This window comes from Lissotriton helveticus, chromosome 7 (genome assembly GCF_964261635.1).
Source record: "Lissotriton helveticus chromosome 7, aLisHel1.1, whole genome shotgun sequence".
Taxonomy (NCBI): Eukaryota; Metazoa; Chordata; class Amphibia; order Caudata; family Salamandridae; genus Lissotriton; species Lissotriton helveticus.
In genome coordinates this window covers 1,084,780,409-1,084,795,616 of record NC_136068.1, presented here as the reverse complement: position 1 = coordinate 1,084,795,616, position 15,208 = coordinate 1,084,780,409, and the positions used below count along the sequence as shown (strand labels likewise).

The following is a 15,208-nucleotide window of genomic DNA, read 5'->3' as shown; positions in this document are numbered from 1 at the left end:
TGAAGCGTATGATGCACAAGTGGTGAAGCTGTCTTTTCTGGGGTGTGGAATAGAGATCCACAGATGGATACCCCTATCTATCTGGGGATTATAACTTCCATCACTCTGGGGTGTACTTCTCAACCATCGTCCTCCAGCAAGAGGCGACGGACAGCATCTGTTGTCAGGTTGAGGGACCCTGCCAAATGGGCAGTCACCAGAAACAGTCCCCCTAGCTATACCCACTCCAAATAAGAAATAGCCTCCCAACAGAGAGTCAATTCGACCAACATCGGGGACACCAGCCATATGTCCAAGAATGGAAATACTTGGACTCCCGACTAGCTCAGTGATGTCCTTACATCTGTCAGCACTTTTGTGAAAACACTAGGAGCAAATGGCAAGATCTTTACTGGTAGTGCATGGACCCCCACAGAAACACTTGGGTAACCCCTGTAAGAGAAAAACTGGAAGCAGGCATCATGGAGATCCAAGGATAACAACCATTCTTCTGTATTCAAGACGAGCAATCCTTGGCTAAGTATTTGAGATATAAGCATTTTGAAAAGGTGTTGGTTGTCTTCTAAGGGTTACTACACTTTTAAATCTGGGCTGTTTCAATCTCAAAAGATTTGCGGATCTAACCTGCAGATATCCAGAAATTAAATAAAAATAAATAAATCCGATTTCTCTTGTTGTCATGTTTGACTCTGCGGTTTCAAAGGTGGAACCACAGATCTGAAAGCTCTAGTTCGCTGGCCGCAAGAAAAACATTTTTCTTGTTGCTGCCATTCCAGCGCAAAGATCACTGTCACAGCATCCTGAAAGAAAAGGTTAAAGGCCTCCAAATGAGGCAATGTGAGCACACCCCAAGTCCTAGGTATTAGTGGGTGGTCACTTTATGGGAGCCTCCATGGCTTAAATAAAAAAAGATTTAAAAGTGTCATGGCGTCTATGGATCTTTTTGGGGATTCACAGTACCTTGACACCTAAAATGGAGCCTGTGGTTTGCAGAACCTGTTTTAGTACATTTCATGAGTTACATTGGTGTACTGTACCAAGACCTGCAAATCCTAAAACAAAAAGGAAAACAAAACAGGACCTCGCCAAGGAAGAAGCTCTGTGGGCAAATCACTGAGCACAAAGGTGGTTAGCCACTCAGTGGGTATGCATAGGCAATAGTCCTGTTGGCCAGGCAGCTCTGTAACCAACCTTGCTGTACAAGACTGAAGGCCTTGCAAAGCAGTTTGGAAACTAAGGGAGTCATTAAAGAAACCAATGAAATTCACTGGAAAAACTACCATTAGTGGCTCCAAAGAGCAAACCCACAGAAAATGTGTTTTATTAACCTTTTTTTATTGGATTTTGCATCTTACATACAGAGTATACATCAATTGGTAACTTTAATCATTGCTTAACATTCATTATGCATATTATGATTGCAGAAGATTTGAGTCCATAGAACAATTACTTGTCTTAGCGCATATGGTGTGCGGAGATGTGTGTCTGTTCTGGTATAGAGGGTGTTGTATAAGAGTGTCTAGATCTTGGGTGTGACTGACAGAAATGTGAAATGTATGGTATGCAAGGCACACCATATCTAATGTTGACAGCCATGCATATATCACGCATGTACAAATGAAATTCAGTATTTTTACCCACTGTAAAAAAAAAAAAAAAAAAAAAAAAGGGGAGTCTACCACCAAAAATTAAACTTGGCGGATGACTTCCTTAATGGTATGGCCTGGATACCAAAAAAGCTGAATTTCACTCGTTTTGCCCTTTTGAGCAACAACCATAACTCTAACTGTGTGATTTTCAATAAATATAACAGTTTTTGTTGGCACGATTGGATGCAAGCTCCCTTTTCTTGTGGGAGAAGGCAAAGGGAGTCTGCCAGAGCCCAATCCTTTCTTGACACTGAGAAACTACTGAAAACAAACAAAAACACCCCACCCCCACCACACCTACACCCCAAAACAAAAGGAGGGGCTAGCGTCAGCTATCACTGCCTCCTGCTACTCCCTAGCCATTCCCACTGGCCATAACCCCTTTTTTAGGATGTATGGATGGCGGTGGGAGAGCAGCTGGGAGGATCAGCCAGTTCCGCTCACCCTACCAAGAAAAGTATGAACCAAGAGGAGAAGATTGGAATAAAGGGGACTAGGATTGTTCCTCTCCTTTCAATCCCATCATCTGGATTCAATTTCACACAACTCTTTCGTTTCACAATGCTTTTCTGCCCAGGAGAAACATTGTGAGAGGAATGAGCTATGGTTCTGTGCTCCAGCTAAACACTGTTTAGATATTCTTTTAGCCTAAGAAAAAAATATAAATAACGTCAGGCACAAAACTTAAGACTCAAAGACACAACTGCTGCCTTAATATTTTCTTAAGATATGAAAATATCAAGTCAGCGGCAGTCCTCTTGCTGAAGCACAAACACACAGTTCAATGCACCGACCACCTGCTTCAAGGTGGTGGTGACGAAGGATTGGGGTGCGTGCTCACCCATTTCTTGTTCTTCCAAGCAGATCCAGAAAAACTGAAGAAATTAGCACTTTTTAAATCCATTTTTTGAATTTGCAGGGAGAGGAGTTTAGGGTCACAACAAGTGTCCTGCATTCCCAGATTCTAGTTTTTATATATTTTAAGGCTTGGTAGGTTTCCCTTGGTGCCGGCCGACCATGGGTCAAAATGCTGCATGAAAGCTCCCCATACCAAAACATCTCTGGTGTGGTTAACTGCTCTACCTCAGTGAAAACCTGCCCATGTCTTATACCCTCACATTCAGAGGACAGGAGAACACAGATGTGGGTCACATCTTGGCAGGGATATGTTTCTGCATGAGGAAGGCTTAAGTAGACACCCATATTTGTTTAGGGTAAAAAATGTTATCTGATAAACATCACTTCAACACATTCTCCAGGCCAGATAATCGGGGTGAGACTGAGCCATCAAGGAAAGACACCTTACGAAGTGTATAGATTGAAAATTGGTTTCCATTCATTACAGGGGTGATACCTGTGACCACAATACAGTTAGCCTAAAAAGGCATTTTCTTTACAAATTTCACAAATGAACTGAGCTATTGTGGGGAGAATCGATGCCAGGTCTGAATGTGAAAGACCTGTGGTTAATGTCCTGCAAAGTATTGTGGGACTTAGTTAAACCAGCCTGGCTTCGTAGAAACCATCTTTTCACCCTGCATAGGGCATACTACTCCCCGCAGAGGTTCTCCAAGTTCTTCCTGGGGGGTTCCTGTGGCTTGTGCACGGTGTGGCTTAAAAGAGGGCCCGGATACGCATATGTTCTTTGATTGTCCCCACCTAGCAGCTTTCTGAGACTCAATCAGCAGCAAACTGTCATCTTCTTTGGGTTTTACAGTAGTGATTGATCTTCGCATTGTCATCTTTGGAGTCGTGGACCAGACTCGTAGTCCAGCCAAGGACCTTCTGTTCTATTCTATCCTGGCGGCTCGCAGAGAAATCTGTAAGCATTGGAAGGATATTTCCATCCCTTCCTTTCATGACTGGTGCACTTCAATCCTTCAAATTTCGAAACTAGACCTTGCCAGGGCTGGGAAACAAGATAAGAGAGCTTTCTGGCACTTGTTTGATTGGTCGCATTGAATCTGGGGTTGTTCCCCCCCCCCCCAGGTCCGATGATTACATAGCCATGGTTCATTCTCCCTGCTATGCCCGATACTCTGACAGGCATTTGCAATGGTGGTAATGGGTGTCATCTGCCATCTGGGCAACAAGGCATTCTGATTGGTGTGAGCCAGTCATTGCTGTTGGGAATTTGCTGCCACTCCCTGCCCGCCCTCCCTGCCAGCTCAGACGGAGGCAGCACGACTGTACTCTTTTATACCTTTCTCCCTTGCTTGGTTGCTTGCCAGCTAGAAACCATGAACGTGAATGAGGACTATAAAAAAAAAAAAAATTTAAAAATCACAAATGAACTTCACCCAACATGTCACTTGTGGGAATCCCACACCCATAAAAACTCACACAGGTCTTACACCACCAAGCTCCAGACCAAGTGGAACATAAATATGGAGCAAACCTTGTCTTGGATAGGTCTCTGCACAAGGGACTCTGGAGAGAATTACCTCAATTTGGAAGGAAAATATTGCTGTAAATCTGACAAAGGTCACGTTCAGTAGATTTTCCAGACCGGCAAGGGAGGTCAGGGAAGCATCAATAGATGTATTAGCTTGTTCAGAAGTGGAAAAAATAAACCTTCATACTTTTCATATAGTTGTAAATTTGATATCCAACACCAGTTAAACAGTGCACCCTAACAGTGATTCTGTCATAATTTAGTGATCTGTGCTTATGTTAATTCATTCTGAGGCTACATTCCCTCGGAAAACCATCCCATATTTGATATTGCCCCATTCCAGACATTTATGGCAATATTTCCTCGGTTAGATTTGAAGGATTTATAATGGTCTAGTTGGAAAAATGGCACAAAATATCCAGTAAATTTGTGAAAAACAAAAAATATATCCACATTCGTCATGCTGCATATTGATGTGGGGTTAGCATCAAAACACAGTCTTGAACATGAAAAACAGAAAAGGTTCATAGAGTGTACAAAGAAATAAAAGAGGTACACGTCTCTGAACATCTCTTAACACCTGTTTCTGAATAAAAACACTTACACAGAGGTGTACAAACACCCTGGCAGTAAAAGGGTTAAGTGATGAAACCAATTCACTAAGACCTGCTCTCTCGGATCCTGGGTGAGTCGAGTGCATGCCCAGGGTTCTCCCTAATCAGTTTAAAATATACATTACACTCATAACATCTATATCAGATATATTGAGAATGCACCCCTGGAGTGTGGTGGAGCTTGGCTCACACAATGTTAAAAGTCCACTTCCCCTTTGTTGTTCTCAATGCCCCCATCTTCCAGTTCCACCACTCACTGCTGCAGTGTCTTACTAGAGGATACACCAAGTATCAGCCTTCTCCCCTGCAGAACAGTGACATCGCTGCCACTGGACCCACATCTCATAGAGCCTTCTGGAAACGTAATCCATCACAGGTTCACATCCTCACATTCCTAGAAAGGACATTGCTTTGACTACTCTTGCTCATAGCCCTGTTAATATACTCTCCGTCAATGTCAACGGGTTGAAAAGCTATGTCAAACAACACAGAATTATGGCCTACCTTAAACACAAGATATCAAACTGCTCCAAAGGAGGCTGATAAGGTGAAGAGAAATTGGGTAGTGCAGGCTGTCTACAGCTGTGGGACCACCCGAGAGATGCGGACAACCCACCTGCAAACAACAGCACAAAAAAATGTGTGGCTGCTATACTCTTTAGCAAATCTTTCCCATCCAAAGTGCTCCAAAAAAGTACATACCCGGGAGATCTGCATTTGCTAAAATCAAAACACTCCAACACACTAATTTTGGGCTCAGCCTATTCTTCCACCGCATATGAAAAAAGCATTTGCATGCAATAGGTCTCGCATTTGTGAGAGTTTGAGCTGTTGGCATTGTAAATGACAATGCCTTTTATTTACGTATTGGTTTTTAAAACATAAATGAAAGGAATTGCCATTTACAATGCCAATAGCTCAAACTCATTTTGTTCTGGGATTGAACGTGCAAATAAAAATGAAGGGAATGGTGGGGAAACAGATCAATGGATGGAGACTGTTGATCCAAAATCGTTCTATGTATGTATCTATATATGTATGCATTTTTGGTGTTTTTGTTTTACACAAGGCTGGCGAGTCATTTAAAGCTGTCTCCATGCCGCGCCTAGGGCCAAGTTGATCTTCTGTACCGAAATTAAATAGATTGCCAAAAACGAAGTGACCTCGTTTTCTATTCACAATAAAACAATGTAACGAAATGCACTTTATACTCCAAAATGCAATCCCAATTTCCTTTAGCATTTGCTCAAAAAACACGCAAAGAAATGAGTGCATTTGTATTCCCTCCTGTTAACAAAGTTGCAGATTTTCATCACTTCAAAAATTAAATATATTTTTAATTAAATGCAACTGCACAAATTAATTTGACAACTTCACGGTTAAAATAAAAATATATCCTTTCCAATGTGAGTTCGGTAAATCTGTATTTTTCCCCTACTACCTCCAGATGGAGAGTGGGTTTTGGGGTCCAGCCGGCTCCATTACATTATAATACTAACTTTACTTTTACTTTTAATGAGCGCGTGTTTTGCTCCAAGGTGATCATTTCCCAAGCAGCAGTGGAGGTGGCTCTGAACATTACCCATACCATTGATCAAGGGGAAGGCTAATCAGTTCAGCTTTATTGCTGGCAGCATACCTTTGTGGTCTTGCACATAAAAGTGAAACCTGAGAGGCTCTAGAGTTCCAGGTTCAAAGCTGCTAGTTTTACTACAGGGCTGCATGCACGCTGTGCTGCCTCCCCTGTACTTGATCTCCCGTGACCCGGGCAGCGGCGTGGTGACGTAGATGCCGAGCTCCACTCCGTGAGTGGCTAGAGGTCAATGGTCAATAAAATGAAGATGCCTTGTCTAGATTGGTTTTCCTAGGCTTTATTCTCCATTGCGATAATTTACCTCTGCTTATTGGCCTTGTCAGTTCATAGCAGGAGGCTTATTCCGCAGTAGCAAAGCAAAGGGAATACACGGATTGAAAGTCGACAAAATACATTTAGAGATTGTTTCAGCGTGTGCCTTTCACCTCTGATTCAAAAAGTAGCTGGGGGCATGGTAACCAAGACACTGGTAAGAAATTGATATTTAATGGCAGGAGAGTGGCGAGTATGTAGCCTAACAGCCAGAGCTGCCGATTTTGGAACAGGGTAAACAGGTTCGACCCTCGGCGTCAGCTCAACATCCTGTGATTCTGGGCAAATCACTTAATCTCTCCCTGTTTAACAAAAAGTAAATGTGCCTTGGGTAACGTAACTTGCGCTCATGTAAAGCGCTCCAATACTTTCGGATCGAGTTCCTGTTATGTAAACCTGAAAAAAAGCGTTAGTCTGAAGTTATCAATGAGACGTAAAACACAAGCTTCTCTGGGAAAAGTCAGCTGCTCGTTGTGAGAGGGCGGGGGCTGCCCGTGCATGCGCGCTTCGAACCCCGGCGCCAAAGCGGAGTGCGGCATCTGAAGTCTCGGGTCCCGGGAGGGGGCCCGGGTGAAGACCAGCTCTGCGGAGGAGACACGGAACTGGGGCCCGGGTGAAGACCAGCGCTGCGGAGGAGACACGGAACTGGGGCCCGGGTGAAGACCAGCGCTGTGGAGGAGACACGGAACACGCCGAAAGAGCCCGGTGAGTGGGGGGGGTTGTACGCGCGTGTGTCTGTGTGTGTTCGAATGTGTCTGTGCGTGTGTCTGTCTGTGTGCGCGTGGGTTTACGTGTGTGTATGCAGTGTGTGTGTGTGTGTGTGCCTGTGTATGCGTGTGGCTGTGTATGTGCGCATGCGTGAGTGTGGCTGTGTGAGTGTGTTTGCGCATGGGAATGAGGCACGAGAGGGGCACGGTGCCGTGCGCGTCCACGAGGTGAAATCTGCGCTCGTGCCCCTCTCGTGTATACATTCCCAAATACGGCTGACAATAGGTCTTTTGCTGACGCTCGACCTAAAAAGGGTCAGTGTCTATTTCTTTCAAAAACAACAAATGTCCAATATATACATTGCGTATCTAAGATATATTGACCAGTCCAGTATTCAATGCACATTTTATTTAGCACAGAAGTGAACGGAAACTTAGCATCAATCAATAAGTTCCGTGAATTGTTAATTCCATTAAACTTGCGGCGAAAAACATAAATGTATTCTTTAAAAAAAGATCATATATAACTTTTATCAATCAAAGTTATGACATGGTATTTACATAAATATCGGCGCACTCTCAGTGAAAAAAGAGAAAGGTAGTTAAGTGGGATAGGTGTGATGGGATAAGTGTGGGGACTGGGTAAAGGTGTTGTGACCATAACACAATCACAATAGAACTCAATAGGACCTTTACAGTCTAATTTAGATCAACAGTTCCATATATCTCTTTTACATAGGATAGGTTTCACTCCATTTGATTTTCTCCTTTACCCAGTTATTACTTATTGTTTGATGCTAAGTTTCTGTTCACTTCTGTGCTAAATAAAATGTGCATTGAATACTGGACTGGTCAATATATCTTAGATACGCAATGTATATATTGGACATTTGTTGTTTTTGAAAGAAATAGACACTGACCTTTTTTTCATAAGTACCTAATTATTGACCCAGGTCAGATAGTTTTAGGGTATACCCCGTTAAAACTTATCACTCATATTCTTCCACCGCAAGCACATATTTCAAGGCTGCTCACCCAATTTAGAGACACAAGAGTAATCGTGGCTTGGGGGAGGGGGACTGGAACATTGCAATCAATTCCATTTTAGACAGCCAGATCAGGATATCCGTCCACTTAGGGCATAGATTAGCCACTGAGAGTAAATGGAGAATGAACACTGCCAACTACAAAGCCCCTGAATATAAGCACCTACAGAGCTCAGATAGTCAGGTACATCATTCTGACCATGCCCACCCGGTGAGTTCCCCCAGAAACACGGCAAGGCTACATGGAGGGGTCTACTAATGTGAGTCTCTGCCATCACAAAAATATTCCGAAAATGCCCACCCGGTAAGCTCACCCTGACGCAGGGCAAGTTTTCCTGGAGGGGCCTCTTTATGTAAGACATTGCCTTCAAAACAAAAGCCCTGAATAAGAGGAGATGCATGAAAAAGGCCACAACCAAATCCACAGCTGCGTACAATCTATCCTTTTCTGCCCAGAAACGGCATAAGTTGGAAGCAGACAAATTTCCTCTTGAATAATCTTTATTGATTTTCAGCAGGTTATACAATTAAACTACTTTATCCAGCATAATATGCTTGGTATTACAGCACCTGTTACAGGAGCAGCTGTGGTGGAGTGCCACACAATATCTTATAACAGTATTCTTAAACCAGTATTGACAATTTATATCACAAGCACTAGGCTTTCTATGCACATCAATTAAACTGATCTGTTCCAAGTTTTCCGATCTCGTCTTCCTTATATTTGGGTTTGAGTTCTAGTTACATGCAATCGGATGTAAACGACCTGGTGCGGGTTTAGGGGGCACCAGAGGGGGAGGGGGTGGTAGGAGCCCCATGATCCGTGCATTCGTGAATTCATCGCCTACCCATACATTTCTAAACGTGAGTATGTAGTCAATAAGGATGTACTTTATATGCAGTGATTTCACGTTGTTTTAATTAAAAGCGCAGGTTAAGGGTGTGCTTTATGTTGCAGCTGGATTTACTGTGTGCAACTTAGTTTGTATGTCAGTCAGGTACTCCTGCCATTGCCTGGGGTTAACCCATGAGTGTATCTTAGGTGGGTTGGATAATTGTGTCTCGTGTTCCGCATCAAGTGCTGTAAGGAGATCTAGGAGTTATGATTGAATGGTGGGGCCCGTCTGAGACTTCCAAGACATAGCTATTCTGCACTTTGCTTCCCCCAGTGCCAGGTCTAAAGATGTATTAAGATTCTTACGTGGGGCATCGCGCTTAGTTATTCCGTACACAAAATGGGGAGCCCAGGGTTTTATCGGGTTGCCCGCTGCCTCCGTCAATGCCCCAACTAAGTCATCCCAGAATGTCCTGAGGCGAGGGCACATCCAGACCAAGTAGGAAAATGTGGCTTCCGGGGCCAGGCATCTGGGGCAGACATCAACCAAAGTGGGATACATACGCGCCAACCTATATGGTAAGTACGTGTGGTGGAGATAGTTGAATTGTGTGTAACCTGGTATTCGTTGATATAACTTTAGGGTAAGTTATGAATTGCGTCAATTGTTTATCGGTGATGTTAGCTGCCAGTGCGGTGTCCCAGTACTCACGCAGTGGGGCCAACAGGGATGTCGAGTCAGGTCTAAGAGAGTTGTAAATCGCAGTGATTGCACGTTTGCCCCGTCCACGTGTTAAAAAAATTTGTAGAGGCGGAGACGTGGTGGGCTCATTGCGAGTATTGCCCCATAAATGAAAGACCGGCTGTGACAGTGTGGCATGAAGCAGGAATGTCACCGGTGGTACTCCATAATCGTCCAGACTCGCAAAGTCTTATAATTGAGAGTCTGCAAGCCAGTCTCCCCAGATGTCCAGCCTCACTTCCCTCCAAGCTTCGAGTTCCGGGTGCATACAAATTTACTCTTAACCAATATTGTTCCTCTACAACACAGAGATTTAACAAAACTCAAATGTAGGCACTACGAGTGGGATGCGAAACCAAGTAGATTGCTGGCCCTCCAATTATGGCAAAGGGAGGCACAGCTGGTGATCCCAACCATCCGAAATAAGCAAGGGGGCTACTAACTCACCAAGAGGTTCTCTTGGAGGCCTTCACCTCATACTATTAGTCCCTTGGTCAGTCTATTTGGAAATACCTGGGGGAAGATTGGTTTCCTGGGGAATTTTGTGAAACACACAAACCCCTGGTACACCAGCTGCTCCATGGGACCTTTAAGGAAGCGGAATCTCTCAACTCCCTGGGCAGCATCTCCAACAAGGCCTATATACGTCTACTGCTGAAAGACGGGCACAGACCTGCTAGATTGCAGGAGTTACAGGCCCATATCTCTGATCAATCCAGATATCAAAACCCGGCCAAGATATTAGAGACCAGGTTGGATACGGTCCTCCCCACCCTTATACCTCCTTCACAGTTGGGTTTGTACCAAGTCGCTCTTCCAGGAACCACCTCAGGACACTTGAAGGCCTGTGCAGAATTGGATGGAACAAGAGACATTAGCCATTTCGCTTGACTTGGAGAAAGCAAAGTGGATTGGTCATATTTGTTTAAAGTCCTCCATTGGTTTGGTTTGGGGCAGCAACTCATCAATAAGGTACTTGGGCTATATCAGACATCAGAGGCTCAGCTCTGTTGAGGATGCTTCCTCACAATTAGTTTTCCAATCAGGCAAGGAATGCAACAGGGTTGACCCCTTTCTCCCCTGCTATTTTTATTAGCCCTAGAACCGCTGGCGATCAGGGACTTGCACCTGATACAAGGTATTCAATTAGAGGCAACGCTATAAAGGCCCTTCTCTAAACAGATGACATCCTTATGACTAACACGCCCAGAGACTCCTTGCCAGCCCTAATCCAACTCTTGAATACCTTCTCTCAATCCTTGTGTTACAAAGTTAACTAGGACAAGTATAAGGTGATTCCTATGTCGTGGAGCTCAACTAGAGCTTGTATTGAAGGGTACAATATCCGATGGGTGTTCAAAGGAATGATGCTTCTCGGGACCTACCTAAATAAGATCCTCTCTCACTTGAGAGAGGACTATGTGTCCCCTACTTGCCAAAACCTGGATCTAACTTTGACAGATGGTCAGCCCTCCAGCTCTCTCTCAGGGGTCAGGTGTAAGCCGTAAATATGGTCATCACCCCAGAGTTTCAATTGTGTTTGGAATGCTTCTGGTCTTGATCTCCAAAGCCTATTGTCACAAATTGACTCAACAATCAAATCGTTAACTTGAGGAGTTATGCACCTCCAACTTCAAATGGATAAACTATAGGTACCCACACTAAATCAGGAACGTTACGCCGGTCACATGTGTCCTCCTACTAAATCTATTGCCCACTACCCTTCACAGCTAACTTGCTAGATAACTAAGAGCTCGGACCCTCCCACATGGGTTACCATTAAAAAACATTTCTTGAAGTGTGATAGGTCCCTAGAGGTCCTTTATACGCATAAGGTCCATTCTCTGCAAAATGACAACCCAGTGATTAGAGCCATGCTGGTTACATGGAAGTCCGCGCACAGCCTTCTGAAACCCAGCTCATGGCTGCATGCCTCTGCCCCTATATGGCACAGCCATGGGATATGCATAGGAGGCCACCCCATATCCTGCCCCTCATGGAAGTCAGCTGGGATCATAGTAGTTGACCAAATGTTCAATGAAACTGGTTTTCAAACCTTCCAGATACTCTAGTTGGAGTTTGGCCTTTCCAAGACTCAACGATGGTCCTTTACCCAAGTGGCGCATTGCCTCAAAGGGTGCCTTAGAAACAATACTGGAGAGGTCCACCACTCACCCATATGTCAGTATCTTGAAACTTGGGGGAACCATGGATGAGGGAGGTCTGGCATATACAACCTACTTATACACTACTTATTTTCCATGCCAGCCAGAGATTGCACAAAACAAATGTGGCAGCTCACATTAAGACAAGATTACACTGCATAAGACTGGTCCACCTTCCTCCACACGATGCTCCTCTGCAGGAAGCCAAACTGAAATTCCACTATTTTAAGCTACTACATGGCTGGTACTGGAGCCACCAACACCTACATGGTGATAGCCTCCTACTGCTTGACTTATGCTGGAGATGTAGAGCTGGAAGCTGTTATTTACCACAATTCACCTAGCAGTGCCTGGTACTCTAACCATCCTGGACCACTGTGCGTCAACCTTGGATGTACGAGGACTGTTTATTCACCCATCAATGCACCTGACCCTACTAAATAAGCACAATCATCAGTGGCTGGCAACAACCCTCGCGCCTGCCAAGGTGTGTATCCTGAGGGTCTGAAGACAACCCTCCCTCCCTACCCTACAATGATTATTTGAACTGGCCAGGGTCACAGACTGTAAGCGGATAATCTACGAAATGAATGACCAAATAGGTGTGTTTGATGGCATAAGGGAACCTTTTCTTTTCCTAGCTCTGCACCAGCCTGAGACGTATTGTCATTTAAAGGGGCCTGAACCGCAAACGTTGTGCTAAATTCCCATCACAGCAAATCCGTATTTAGCGAGTAATTGTCCACCCCCCCCCCCCCAATCCCATATGCGGCAGAAATGTATGTTACACTTCAAGTACGTTACAAGGTGTTTGAGAGGACTTGCTTTCCCAAATGGTGTACTGCAAGGTGGTCGGTGCACCACTAGAAGGGATAAATGTATGTTACATCATGGTTATGTAAAGTAATCTTAATAATCACACCACATTACACAGGTGGACTTTAAAAACAAGCTTCTTATTATCCATGGTTCTTTGAGCGCTTACTTTCACGACTTATGTGTGTAATAATTATATTGTTTCTAGTTCTAAATGATGTAATACTACTAGCTGCATCTTTGAGTATTGACCTCATTGTGTGAAATGAAGATATCCAATAAATATAAAAACAAAACTGGAGAAACTCCTCCTTTCTGAAATCAAACACACAGAACAAACTTTCTTCTTGTTCATTCCAAAGAATCTCCAGTAAACATCCACAAGTAGTTCTCTACTCTAGCTCTTCTAGGTTCACCTCCTGCCACTGCCATTCACATCAAATCTTTGGGATTCACTCAACAGCTGGATACGTTGCAGCAGAAACATTCTACTGAGCTTCATCTACTGTGGAAAATGAAATAGCCAATCACTACCTCGGTTTTCCACACAGCAGCTACATATCTAGTGTTCTCCTAAGAGAGCAGAAGAAACGCTCTCTGTGGTCTGCCCAATACAGTCTTAGCACTGTAAACAATGTGCTATGTGCAACTCAAGTTGTAAAAAAACACACCTCTACAAGCAAGTATCAAAATTGGACATTGCTGTATCTAGATATTATGTTAAGTTTCCAGCAACTAACAGATAGCTGCTGGCCACTCATGCAGGCGGGCCAAATGCGACCAATAGCAAAGATAGGTGGTAACTAGATGCCTCAAAGATAAAGAAAACAAGAACTCTAAAACAGGCTTCCTTCTCCATCACCACAAAAGTGTCCAAGTCACCCCACTGACACCATGCCCTCCTTTGGATAAATGTAAAGACTTGTTCAAATCTTACTTGTAAGTCAGATGCATACAATGTTTTTTTGCACCAGCTCAACGTGTGGTGTTTTAGGTCCTCTCTTTCTGTCAAAGTTTGTTTGCCAGGAATGTGAAACATACCACTGGCATTTGAGTTTGGGTACACAAATAAATTTAACCTGCATACATAGAGCATGTACAATATTGGCAGAAGCATAGCTACAAGCTGGCACAAGCTATACTCGATGTATTGGAAGCTTCTTTAGCACAGCATTTGTAATGCTCACCTCCTACTCTGGAGTGTTGAAATCACTACTTTAGACTCTATGCTCCATGCTTGACACTCAACCTAAATATAGGCAGCAAGTCACATTTATCAACTCTTGCGTGCACAAGACAGCAGCTAACACCACATCCAACTAGAACTCATCTGTTTGGAACAGAGTACAGTTAAGTGTTTCACAAGCCCTAAATACCTAGGCTATTCATGAACTGTGCAACCCAATCATGTGACCCACATAGTAGGTTGCAGAAGAGGATAAACATTTTCACATCCATCTCACTACAGGGTGTTAGACATCAAGCTGCACTGCAAAACCATGTGCTAGTTGTAACACATTGAAAATACAATGAATGCATGAGTAAACGCTGAAGAATGTACTTTGCTGCTATTAATCTGTAACATGTACGTTAAGTCCAAATCTAGGAGCTGTGCCAATGTGCTGTGGTTCGAAACTGCCCCATACAGTTCTAAAATCGACAGGATGCTCTTGTTATACAATATTACAAATCTTTCAGACGAAATGTGACTAGTAAGTAGTTTAACAAACCTGTGTTATGTCCAGAGCTCTAATACATAATACATGACTGTGCCTTTCTAAAACGTGTTCTGGTATTTCTATGCCCAATAGCAGTTTGGAGTGTGTCCACTCAGCAAAATAAGTGTGGTACCACAAAACCATAACCCACTGACTCCCCAGAACTTCAGATGGATAACTTTAGCTCTGCAAGTGCCAAATACTTCTGAGAAATATTGTATCAAAATGACAGGTTCTTGTGGGCCAACTTATAGACAACATCCAGAGTCAGGACTATGACAGGCAGATTAGGAAGAGTAAAGGTGTAAAGATATCTGGAGCAAATTCCCTCAGACCTTCAAATGTTAGATGAACTCTACCGCAGATCACTGCAAGCAATCAGTGACTGAGCACTCGGGACAGATCTAAGTATACTGCACAGCCCTTCAAGTAGAACATTTGGAGCCCAGAGGAGAAACATCAGGCTTTAGAGCCCGCCACTCACTCTTTCTTGCCGTCTCGCAGAAGCTGCCGAGCCACTTCTCGTTCCTTCTCGAGTTGCAACGTAATCTTTTTCTGATACATCTTTAGTTTATCCCGCTGCTGCTTGAGTTGCTGTGGGAGAAATGACACAGG

General features: G+C 43.8%; 1 protein-coding gene across 1 annotated transcript in view; it reads right to left on the bottom strand.

Annotated features, from left to right (window-relative positions):
• The window catches only part of CHMP6 (charged multivesicular body protein 6), a 102,587-nt gene that overhangs the window by 35,788 nt on the left and 51,591 nt on the right, over nt 1–15,208 (bottom strand). The window contains exon 2 of the mRNA XM_078654112.1: nt 15,078–15,187. Coding sequence (XP_078510238.1) covers nt 15,078–15,187 — 110 coding nt within the window. The remainder of the gene's footprint in view (nt 1–15,077; nt 15,188–15,208) is intronic.